This window comes from Hemiscyllium ocellatum, chromosome 8 (genome assembly GCF_020745735.1).
Source record: "Hemiscyllium ocellatum isolate sHemOce1 chromosome 8, sHemOce1.pat.X.cur, whole genome shotgun sequence".
In the NCBI taxonomy this organism is placed as follows: domain Eukaryota; kingdom Metazoa; phylum Chordata; class Chondrichthyes; order Orectolobiformes; family Hemiscylliidae; genus Hemiscyllium; species Hemiscyllium ocellatum.
In genome coordinates this window covers 84947715-84959909 of record NC_083408.1, presented here as the reverse complement: position 1 = coordinate 84959909, position 12195 = coordinate 84947715, and the positions used below count along the sequence as shown (strand labels likewise).

At 36.4% G+C, this 12195-nt stretch overlaps 1 protein-coding gene and 1 long non-coding RNA gene across 3 annotated transcripts in view; one reads left to right on the top strand and one right to left on the bottom strand.

Annotated features, from left to right (window-relative positions):
• LOC132818357 (TOG array regulator of axonemal microtubules protein 1) overlaps window positions 1-12195 on the top strand; it is a 160069-nt gene that overhangs the window by 133628 nt on the left and 14246 nt on the right. For both annotated transcript variants that reach the window (XM_060829306.1, XM_060829305.1), the window contains exons 14-20: window positions 379-484; window positions 807-1042; window positions 4818-4976; window positions 6263-6389; window positions 7237-7352; window positions 8587-8788; window positions 9854-10073. In XM_060829306.1, the coding sequence (XP_060685289.1) occupies window positions 379-484; window positions 807-1042; window positions 4818-4976; window positions 6263-6389; window positions 7237-7352; window positions 8587-8788; window positions 9854-10073 (1166 nt within the window). The remainder of the gene's footprint in view (window positions 1-378; window positions 485-806; window positions 1043-4817; window positions 4977-6262; window positions 6390-7236; window positions 7353-8586; window positions 8789-9853; window positions 10074-12195) is intronic.
• Window positions 4822-12195, bottom strand: part of LOC132818358 (uncharacterized) — a 34244-nt gene continuing 26870 nt past the window's right edge. The window contains exons 3-4 of the long non-coding RNA XR_009644988.1: window positions 5968-6020; window positions 4822-4900 (exon numbers count right to left, since the gene is read on the bottom strand). This is a non-coding gene — a long non-coding RNA (uncharacterized LOC132818358). The remainder of the gene's footprint in view (window positions 4901-5967; window positions 6021-12195) is intronic.

The following is a 12195-nucleotide window of genomic DNA, read 5'->3' as shown; positions in this document are numbered from 1 at the left end:
ATAATAGGTTTACAAGTGATCAGCTGAGTAAGACATCATAACGTTCATATATGATGTATGGCTTTATTTAAAATCCATGCTATTCACTTATTTAAAGTGTATTTGATATAATATCTTTGATATGCTTGTGACTACTTAAATGTTATTACTGATGAAATAATCTGGTAACACTTCAAAATTCTGAGGAAGGCATTATATTTTAAATAGAATGTGTGTAGTTCATACAAAACATACTAATTTCACTGCTACCACCCCACATAGGTCTTCTTTGATTAAACATTGCGTGACAAGGTACTGGATTGGATTGTGCTGTAGAATATATCTGGGGTCCCTATGGTGTTCATAATTACTTCAAACTTTATTTTTATGTTTTCACAGGGAGAAGAAAATTGAAGGTATCAATTGTATTCAGTGTCTGTCCACCTACCATTCAGATGTATTAATAGGAAGACTTCACGAGGTTGTCTTTGCTGTAGTTCAAGAGGTTATTATTTTAATGCATTTTATGAGAAGTTAATAAGCATACTGACTCTATTTAATAATGAGTGTTACCAGTATGTGTTCAAGTTAAGTTTAGAATTTAAAAACAGAAGACTGTGATGTGAATATGACCATTAAGTAATAAAAGGAAATTATCACAGTTGACAGTACAGAGATAGCAGCAATCATCAATAATTATTTCAGATAGATTGAATGATGAAACATGTCCTAAGATACGTGCATTTAAAATAAGAATGGGGATATATGGAGCAAACAGAAAAGAGAACAAAGCCCTAAAATTAAGTCTGTATTCTTCCTACTTACAGGTGAAAAATCTACGCTCTAGTGTTTCACGAGTAGCAATTCTCTGCTTAGGAGACATGTTCACAGTGTTCAAAAGGAATATGGATCAGGAGTTGGACAATACTGTTAAAATTCTTTTGCACAAAGCAAGTGAATCTAATGCCTTCATACGAGAAGATGTGGACAAAGCATTGCATGCAATGGTCATAAATGTAACTCCAGCACGAGCACTTTCATCCCTAATAAATGGTGGACTGAGGTAAATATAACACTTACTTTCCTGTTAAAATATACCTCTTGAAACATTATTATTTATATGTTTAAGGCATTTCCTTTGATTCTTGATTATTTTAATTGATAATATTTTCAGAGTTCAAAAAGGATAATTATAAATATGAAATGGCTTTTCATTTTTATGTATTTTGATCTGTACAGTAGACCAACTTGATTGATTTAAAAGGAAAGGAGAATGAAATGGTACATAATTCCCCCAGAGAGGGATAGGTTTAGGGTGAGAGGGGAAAGATATAAAAGAGACCTAAGGGGCAACTGTTCCACGCAGAGGGTGGTACATATATGGAATGAGCTGTCAGAGGATGTGGTGGAGGCTGGTACAATTGCAACATTTAAGAGGCATTTAGATGGGTATATGAATAGGAAGGGTTTGGAAGGATATGGGCCGGGTGCTGGCAGGTGGGACTAGATTGGGTTGGAATATCTGATCGGCATGGACGGGTCGGACCGAAGGGTCTATTTCCATGCTGTCCATCTCTATGACTATGACTCTATATGGAGTCTTTACAATTTCATCGTACATAAGAAATTTCCCTGACAAGGTGAACATAGAAACATAGAAAATAGGAACAGGAGTACACCATTCAGCCCTTCAAGCCTGCTCCATCATTCATGATAATCATGGCTGATCATCCAACTCTATAACCTGTTCCCACTATTCCCCCATACCCTTTGGTTCTTTTAGCGCCAAATGCTATGTCACAAAGTTAGTCCCTTTCTTTGCCTAAAAGCTGTTCCTTGGCTCAAGGAGATTCTGTCCTTGATTTTCTTTTTCTGAGGGGCAATAAACTGGACCGAACTCCGATCAGATACAGAGACGAAAAGGATTTTGACAGGCTTTTTGTTTACATGTAAATAGATCAGACTTCACGCCAAAGTGGTCATGCTGTATAAGTGACTTATATAAAGAGGGGAGTGGTCTTTAAGAGCTGAGCAGTTTTAGATTAGATTCCCTACAGTATGGAAACAGGCCCTTCGGCCCAACAAGTCCACACCGACCGTCTGAAAAGTAACCCACCCAGACCCATTCCTCTCCCTATATTTACCCCTAACTAATGCATCTAATGCTGTGGGCAATTTAGCATGGCCAATTCACCTGACCTACGCATCTTTTGGATTGTGGGAGGAAACCTGGAGGAAAACCCACACACACCAGGAGAATGTACAAACTCCACACAGACAGTAGCCCGAGATGGCAATTGAACCCGGGTCCCTGGTGCTGTGAGGCAGCAGTGCTAACCACTGAGCTACCATGCCGCCCGTAGTTGAATCCTGAACTGGGAAATTCAACAGGGAGCTGTGTGGAAACTCTCTCTTTTCTGCCCTTCAACTTGGAACTGTAAGCATGTGTTCCATCTATACTCCTTTTTAAAGGGAGTTTGTTTATTGGGACTGTTGTGTGTATTCGGAGCAGCAGAATTAAGTCTAGCTGGATAGGTTAACTTCTGTAGGGGTTCTTCATTCTGCTCTTTGTGTTTCATTGTGTAATCTTGTGAATACATTTTTGTCTGTTTTAAAATCTAGTAGTCAACCTAGCTGTCTTACTCTGGATAATTTTCACTGTACATTTACCGAAACAAATTGCAAAGTTAAGTCTAGAACTACCTGCTTAAGAATGCTTTGAGTGGTCTGGCCTAGTCCATAACAGCTATATCCAACTCTTTCTTGAAATCACACAATGTTTTGGCCTTGACTGCTTTCTGTGGTAACAAATTCCACAGACTCGTCACACTCTGGGTGAAGAAATTTCTCTTTACCTCAGTCCAAAATAGTTTACCACATATACTTAGACTGTAACTCCTGGTCACAGTGATTCAGTGGTTAGTACTGCTTCACAACACCAGGGACCCAGGTTTAATTCCACTCTGAGGAGACTTGTCTGTGTGGAGTTTGCACATTCTCCCGTCAGTTTTCTCCAAGTGCTGTGGTTTCCTCCCACAGTCCAAAGATGTGCAGGTGAGATGGATTTGGCAATGGGAAATGCAGGGTACGGGACGGAGTAGGTCTGGGTGGAAAGCTTTTCAGAGGGTTGATGTGTACTTGATGGGCCGAATAGCCTGCTTCAACGCTGTAGGGATTCTATGGAATTCCAAACTCCCCTGTCATCAGGAGCATCTACCCTTTCCAGTCTGTTAGAACTTCATAGGTTTGTATGAGATCCTTCCTCATTCTTCTGAACTTCAGCGAATATAATCCTAACCCATTTAACGTCTTTTGATTCTTCAGTCCTGCCATTCCAGGAATCAGTCTGATAAACCTTTGTTGTGCTTACTTTATGAGCATGTAGTCTTTTCCAATAAGTGTTAGAATAGATTTTCACCCTTAGTATGAGGTCATTAAAAGTTTTTGAATTAGTTTGAATTTTTAGTTATGCTTGAATTAAGTCTTTTTTTTAAAAACAAAATATGGTAATTTAATGAAGTGGTTTCTTTTTAAAACAATCAAGATACCAGTATGGCTACCACAATCATCAGCTGAGTTTTTCTTTAAAAAAAATCACTCAATTTTTATGCCATTAATATAACTGGCATTTCTTTACTGAAAACATTTGGTGCAGCTGAGTGTAAATGCTGCCATTTCAAGAGCCTGACAAGATTAACAATGTTGGTGTGACCAACGTTTCATTGTAACTTTTAATGAACTCGGATTCTGCAGCTGCCACAATATGGTTCGCAGTTGTGTTCTCTGCATTAACTTTTGTCCTTTTGAATTCTAGTCAAGTTACATGATAGCTATTCTAATGTGTGTTAATAAACACAAATATTGTTTTCAGGCAGGAAAGAAAAATCAAGGGTGGGAGTTGATATTCAGAAGTTGAAAGTTGGACTGTACATTTTGATATTCTCTATATGTTCCTTCTGCAATATTAGGTTACAAAAGGAAAATAAGTTATAATTTTCAATATCCTAACCAAAGTCTGTCAGTTGTGAGTTTGAAACCTGTGTGTGACATGTCCTGTAAGTTCAAATCCAGAAGAGGCCTCTGACTAATCTATCCTGTAAATCAAAATTTCACACATTGATAATCTAAGATATGTTGTCAAATGTGTCCCTTTGGATGGCTAGTATTTTAGAGAGTAGGTTTACACCTACAGTTTTCTCACACCTTAAATTTATGATTTAATAGAGTGGTCCCGCTTACATCTTTAGAAGAAACTTACATCTTCCAAGGTGAATAAATAAAGTTTTGCTTTGCTCATGTTTATTCTATCCTATCTTACTGATGCATATTTTCCCCAAATAAAGTCTTTATTTTGATGTCAGTTTATGAAAAAAATTAAAATTGTCATAGTCCCAGAAGACCATAAATTGCTCTCTGATGAGAGAGAGGAAGAGAGATGACTAGTCTGAGTTTAACTTGAAGGTCACCATATCTTGGGAGAGATGAGAAGGTAGGTCTATCATTGTGACTTCAGATCAAATTGGAATTGAACCCATGCTGTTAACATCACTTGGCATCATAAACCAGTTGTCTAGTCAACTGGGCTTTGGCATGTTATTGATAGAACTGAAAATAGCTGTGTGAAGGAGTCATTTGGTATTTGGAAGAAATTTTTATTGCTTGTGCCACTTTTCAATACCTTACCCTTATCTTCAAAAGTTCATGCTTCCTTGGTTTCTGGTTGATGTTATAGTTAATAAGTTTTACCAACTGATAAATTTCATGCAAGTGAACTAAGTTAAATTCATTTTTTATTTTTAACAGATCTTTAATTGTATTTTTTTGTTTCTTCTGTTCAGCCATCTTAATGCTGTGGTCAGAAAATGCACAGCACAGCATCTTGCCAATGTAGTGGAGCGAATGGGAGCAGGACGACTTTTATCTGGAATTAAAGATATAACTGATCGTATTATACATGCGGTAGCAAAATTTGCACAGGATGGTTCTCAAGAAACTAGGCAAGTAAACACCTTATAATAATGAGTTTCATAGGACAATGTACTGATTTAACTTGCAGACTAAGGGATGTGGGAATATTTTTTTCCCCCAAGATATTAATTTTTACAGTGCTGTACAGCATAAAACTGCCCACTGCATTATCATGACATTGTGGAGGCATGATTAATAATTATTGGACAAGAAGGACTCCAGAGATGGGGAGGGCATCTGTGTCTACTTATACTGAGGTCCAGACACACTAATTGTTTCTTTTCATCCTGCCACTCTATTCCTTCATTCTTGTTGATGTACATCCAACATCCCTTAGTGTCAGTACTACCTGTTGCTATCATTCCTTTTCACACTTTCGTCACAGTTTAACGAATGTCTTCTAATCACCTTATTTGTTCCCATATAACTATCCTGTACTATATTAACTTTGTGACCTTTTGTAGTACACTTCCTCACAAGTGAAACAGTCCCCACATTCACCCTATTGAAACCTTTTATAATTTTGACTTCTAACAAATCTACACTGCTCAATTTTCTTCCTGATTATTACATCCTTTCAATTTTGGTAACATCTTGTAATTTTGTTTTTCCCTGCTATTCACCTGTGTTTTAATATCCATCATATAGAATGGAGACCAGAACTATGTAAAGTAAACAATGGATGTGGATTTCTGTGAAAATAGTAACTGAGTCAAGCAGATCAGAAATAGATGAACAAGAGAAAAATAATGAAATCAATCAAATTAAATATCAATGATGTTAATAGTTTCAAATATGTGGGAAAGAAATTCCAAATTTTTAATCTTCCTCTTAGGTTTTGATGAACAACTATTGCAATTCAAGATTAATATTCAATGTTCTATGATTTAACCTGGCACCAATGTCCCTGCTAAATATTTTTCATAATGTATGGTTCATCAAGTTGAATGCATGGTACCTTTACTTTTTTGCTTGGTTGCTGACAATTTCTTAAGACAACTTACGAATGCCACAGCTTACCTGGAATTCTAGAAGGATCTTTCAATCTTGTAAAATACACTTTCGTTGCTTGCCTGCTGATAAAGTTTTTGTTTTAATAAAACAAAAAAATCACTTTTTCTCAGGTTCAAACTTGAAAATATCAGTAGGATAAACCCTATTTGGGTTTTATTTTCATCAAGAAACCATAACACATTGAAATTCTAATTGTAGTTTGTCATCCCTAGGTTACACATCTCTTACTTTGCTATTTAAAACATTGAAGCATTGTAATTCAATGTTTGTAGATATGCACTGACCTTTTTGTATATTGCAGATACTATGGACGCAAGATGCTGTTTATTATGATGTCTCACCACGATTTTGACAAGGTGCTTGAAAAACATTTGCCACCCAGAGACTTGCCTTATATTCGAGATACTGTTAATAATCTTCGACAAAAGGTACAAAAGAGTATAAACACCCCAGTCCATAGATTGCACAATTTAATGCAGAAAGTTTTGGCGCTACATTACAAAATTAATGCTTTTGCTTAAATTTGCATTGGTATTGTTTCTTTTTTCGATACCTTGATATATTAAACCTAGCCATCTTGATTTCAGGTCTGCTATTTTAGAAGATAATCTCAAGAGTCTCGGGTACAAGTTACATCGTTTTTTTTTGCCAAAACATTGGGAGACTTCTTTCTCAGAGCACTTCTGAAGCAGAAATCTGCCCAGTCAAGAAATCCATCAGATATTTATACGTTGAAAAACTCGTAGGCAGTGTATTACGTGAATTCCAACGTGATATTTTTAGGCTTATTCCTGGGAAGGGAGAGGGTGTCTGAGACCCCCTTGTCTTAGCTACCACCTCTATTTCCAGATGCTTCTCTAATCTATCCTCTGGACCCTGATTGTTGTTACTGTTATTAATTTTGTACGCTTATAAGGCCACTTTTGTCTACAACATTATGTTGTTGAGCATAACTCAGTGGTACTGAGGTCACTAGGCATTCAAGCTACTATAAGGACTCAGAGATTGCTATAAGTTCAGCCACGAATACACTTAGCTGCCTGGCCTGAGTATCTGCTGCATCAACATTTTAGCTGTAAATTCAATTAACTTCAAAACCTTTCTAAATACAAGAAAACAAGAACAAATGAACTATACTTATTAAACTAACTAAATTCTCTAGTCCTTTCTAATGTAATTGCTTAACTCTGCTTAAAACTTCTATTGATCATTTTTGTTTCTTCCCTCAGTGAATTGTAATGGGGGTAACTCAAATCCAATATTTTCCCTTTACAGGGCCTTGGGGAAATGCCATTAGATACCCCATCAGCAAAGGGCAGACGATATCCTGCCAGCGGAGGGAGCATGCGAGTGTCATCTAGCTCCAGGGAAATACAGAGTTTAACAGGAAGGTATTAGCAAATTTACTGTATAGTTAATCATTAGTTAATTATTTGTAGTCAGAACTTCATAATATATTAGTTGGATTTCTAGTTCCAGTTTACTTAAACTCTATGATTTTATTAATTTTGAATTTAAATTCAATGTATAAATCATGCCGATGTGTTACAATAATCTGCATTAGGTTGCAATAAGGAATTGAAATAGTTTCTTGCTTACACCTATACATTGTAGCTGAAAATGTGTTGCTGGAAATGCACAGCAGGTCAGGCAGCATCCAAGGAGCAGGAGAATCGACATTTCGGGCATGAGTCCTTCTTCGGGAATTCCTGAAGAAGGGCTCATGCCCGAAACGTCGATTCTCCTGCTCCTTGGATGCTGCCTGACCTGCTGCGCATTTTCAGCTCTGACCTCCAGTATCTGCAGTCCTCACTTTCTCCACCTATATATTGTATGCAAGTTACATGCTTTATTTTGTAAGTTACCAGAGACTGACATAATACTTAAGTTGGTTTCTTTTTTTATTTCTAAATTGTATCAGAACATCCCACCTAGTCTAGGTTTTCTTTGCTTTATCTTTTTTTCTCATTTCTTTCTAACCTCAAAAAAATCTATTGATTTATCTTTAGGATGCTCTATACTTATACAGAGTTTGAAACTTGAGAACTCTGAAAAATTGGCGATACTGTATTTTCATTGTTTCAGACCTACTGACTGCAAAAATGTAGAGCTTATATTGTACTGTCATGATAGAGATAAAACAGAAATTGTAACCATGGTGATACAGAAGGAATAATATATTTTAGAAGGAAACCAAAGACTTTTCTTCAACTAGTTACTTTATACAAAAAATCATTTAAAAATCTAATCAGAATTATTTGTGTGGGTGTGCTTTTAAACTTTCACTTTAGTTTCCATGATTTTATTCATATCAGCCTTCAGTTTAATCAACACTAATAAATACACTTCCTAAGTACAACTGGGTACAAAATAGACTTCACAATTATGTTTAAAACTGTTTAATAGTTTGCACTGTTAAGGGCAGTCAAATAAATTTTTAGTCTCAAATCCACATCAAAATGTAAAAGTAAAAATGGGCAAATATTATTTTCCTTACACAGATCATTTTTGAGAATTTATCTTTCTCTAAACAACTGTTGTTTGCTGTATTAGAGCAGAGCTTTGTTGAATTTTGTTTTTTTTAAGTAAAACTGTTCAAGTATGAAATAAAATCTAATCATACAGGGATGTCACAGAAGGAACACTGAGTTTACGCGATTATACATGGAGACCATCTCCACGAAATTTGATTGAAAATGCAGAATATCTCAAGGAAATTACAGGCCTATTGGGCGCAAAGGATTTTCGGGATCGTAGCCGAGGGATTGAGCAATTATTAACGGATTGTCAGAATAACCAAGAACTTGTTATAGTTAATATTGTTAAGGTAATACTGGAACAGTAAATTAAAATATTGTTGTGATAAATAAATAATTCTGAACAATCAACTTAGAGCTTTTGTAGAGTTTGTGATGTTGAAGTTGTTTTTGAATGAGCCACTTCAGCTTGTTTGAATTAAAAGTTGATTAAATAATGTATTTGTAAAATATCGGTGCTACCAAATAAATTGTTTAGCTGTTACATCATTTTATTCAGAGTTATCGTAAGTACCCTTTAGTGGCACTAGCCCTCCCCAATTTTTAATTATTTGGTCTGAAGCACACTTTATAATTTTATATTTCTTAATTATTTAAGTTTTTAGTTTTATTTTCCTTTACAAATTGTATCCATGACTTTTCATTCTACTCTGTATTTTCTGTTTTTCTCACTTCAATTTTGTACTTGTCTTTTACTCAGCTATGACATGTCATGTCTACTTTGTTAATTCTCATGCGGTATATTTCTTCATTCTTATTTGTTTTTTTCTAATTTATTGCTTTGTTTTATACTCATCTTTCTTAATTTTTATTTTAAACATTTTGTTTAACAAAAATATCCTGCACATTGAAAACTTTTCATTTCCTGTACTCATTTTTGTCAGTTTGGGGAAGCAAAATGTTTCCATGTTTTGTATTCTGCATCCTTTACTCACTTACATTAGTTTTCATAAATCTCATCTTTTTTGAAGTACCAGGTGGTCTTCATAATATCCCTATTAATGTGATCTGTCCCTTCCTGTCTTTAATTTCATTGCATGGTTTTAGCTTTTTTTCTAGTTATATCTCTCCCATAATTTCCATTTTATCTCTAATCAATTCATTTATCCCAACTCCTTTTTTCTGTACTTTATCTGATTATAATAACCTATAGTATTCAGTTGCTAGTCTTTCTATTTGTATGGGTATGTTTCAGTTACTTGGAGGCAACAATATTTTGCTATATCAAATCCAAGCCATCTAATCTGTGACATACTTAATGTAAAATGAGAAAGTAAGATCTATTCATTTGTAATCTGCTTTGTTAAACTGGGACTTGAAAGTGATCATATTAAATGTTAACATTTCCTCTCCAGATCTTTGATGCTTTCAAACCTCGACTGCATGATTTCAACAGCAAGGTAAATCAGACAGCATTAGAAACCATGCAAAAAATGATTCCATTGTTGAAGGATAATCTGGCTCAGGTTTTGAACGTTCTTTTCCCTGCCATTGTCGACAACAATCTGAATTCCAAGAATCTTGGAATTTATAATGCTGCCATCAGTGTTCTTCACACCCTTGTTCAACATATAGGTATGTAGAAGTGACTGAAATGATTATTTCAAGATGTTCTATCCAGTAATAAAGCCATGTTTGTTTATATTATTATTTGTCTGTAAGAATGTACATGTTTATGTATAGTGATAGAAGTGAATTTAACTCAACAGGAAAACATTTGATTAAAAAGAGCAGCCAGAAATTGAAGTATTCAGCAACATGACTAAGATTTAAAAAATCAAAATATTGAAAATAGTTATACACGTTTGAACATATTGTTCTATCAGAAGATAAGTGATCTCTGCTTCTGTGACAGGGAAGTTACATTAATATGGAAACATAAAAAAGGGGTCCTTCAAACCTGTTATGCCATGTGTTAAGATCATGGCTGATCATCCAACTCCGTATCCTGTTGCCATTTACTCTGTTTGATTCCTTTAACACTAAGACCTATACCTAATACTTTCTTGAAAACATTCAATGGTTTGGCCTCAATCAGTTTCAGTGGCAGAGAACTCCACAAGCTCACCAATCTATGGGTGAAGAAATGACTCCTCATCTCAGTCCTAAATGAGCTACCTTGTATTCTTAAACTTTCCCTGGTTCTAGAGTCCTCAGCTACTAGGAACATCCTTTATGTGTTTAACGTCTCTAGACCTGTTAGAATTTCATAGGTTTCTATGAGATCTCCAATCCCTCTTTCTCCAGTGAACAATAGTCCTAATCAATCCAGTCTACCTGCCATCTCAGGAATCAGGCTGGTAAGCCTTTTTGCACTCTCTCCGTAGTTAAAAAAAAAAATCCTTCCTCAGATAAGTAGACCAAACCTGGATACATTACTCCAGATGTGATCTCATCAAGCATAGATAGAACATAGAACATAGAAGGATACAGCGCAGTACAGGCCCTTCGGCCCTCGATGTTGCGCCGACCGAATCCTACCTAACCTATACTAGCCCAATAACTTCCAAATGCCTATCCAATGCCCGCTTAAATGACCATAAAGGAGAGTTCACCACTGATACGGGCAGGGCATTCCATGAACTCACAACCCGCTGTGTGAAGAATCTACCCCTAACATCTGTCCTATACCTACCACCCCTTAATTTAAAGCTATATCCCCTAGTAACACCTGACTCCATTAGCGGTAAAAGGTTCTTAGTATCTACCCTATCTAAACCCCTAATCATCTTATACACTTCTATCAGATCTCCCCTAAACCTTCTCTTCTCCAATGAGAACAGCCCCAAGTGCCTCAGCCTTTCCTCATAAGATTTTCCTACCATTCCAGGCAACATCCTGGTAAACCTCCTCTGCACTCGTTCTAAAGCTTCCACATCCTTCCTATAGTATGGCGACCAAAACTGCACACAATACTCCAGATGAGGCCGCACCAGAGTCTTATACAACTGCAACATGACGTCCCTGTTCCTTAATCAAATCCTCTTGCTGTGAAGGCCAACATGCTACTTGTCTTCTTCACTTCCTGTTGTTTATTTTCAGTGACTGGTGTACAAGGACACCCAAGTTTCATTGCATGTCCAGAAACCCTAGCCACTCTCCCCTACATTAAAGGCATCTCGGAAATGACTGTCAGACTACTTGGACTGCTTGGCATCGTGGTAGCCCACAAACCAATCAACACACTAAAACAGCAGCTAATGTACTTGAAAGACTGTATACAGACAACAAGCCAAACTAATGTCATTTACAAAATACCGTGCAAGGACTGTAACAAACACTACATTGGACAAACAGGCAGAAAACTAGCCACCAGGATACATGAACACCAACTAGCCACAGAAAGACATGACCCTCTCTCACCAGTATCCTTACATACAGCTGAGGAAGGATACCACTTTGACTGGGACAACACATCTATCCTAGGACAAGCCAAACAAAGACCCACACGAGAATTCCTAAAAGCATGGCATTCCAACTGGAACTCTATCAAGAAACACATCAAGTTAGACCCCATCTACCACCCCCTGAGAAAAAGAACAGGTAGTGACTTCACCACAGGAAATTACATCACCAACCCAAAGAAACACAAACATAGTACATAGAAAGCAGGACTTATAAGCAGTGCTTTGCCTGAGGTCTGAAGATGTTACCTAATAGGATGACAAAACGTCTAAAAATGAACCTTCCAGTTCAG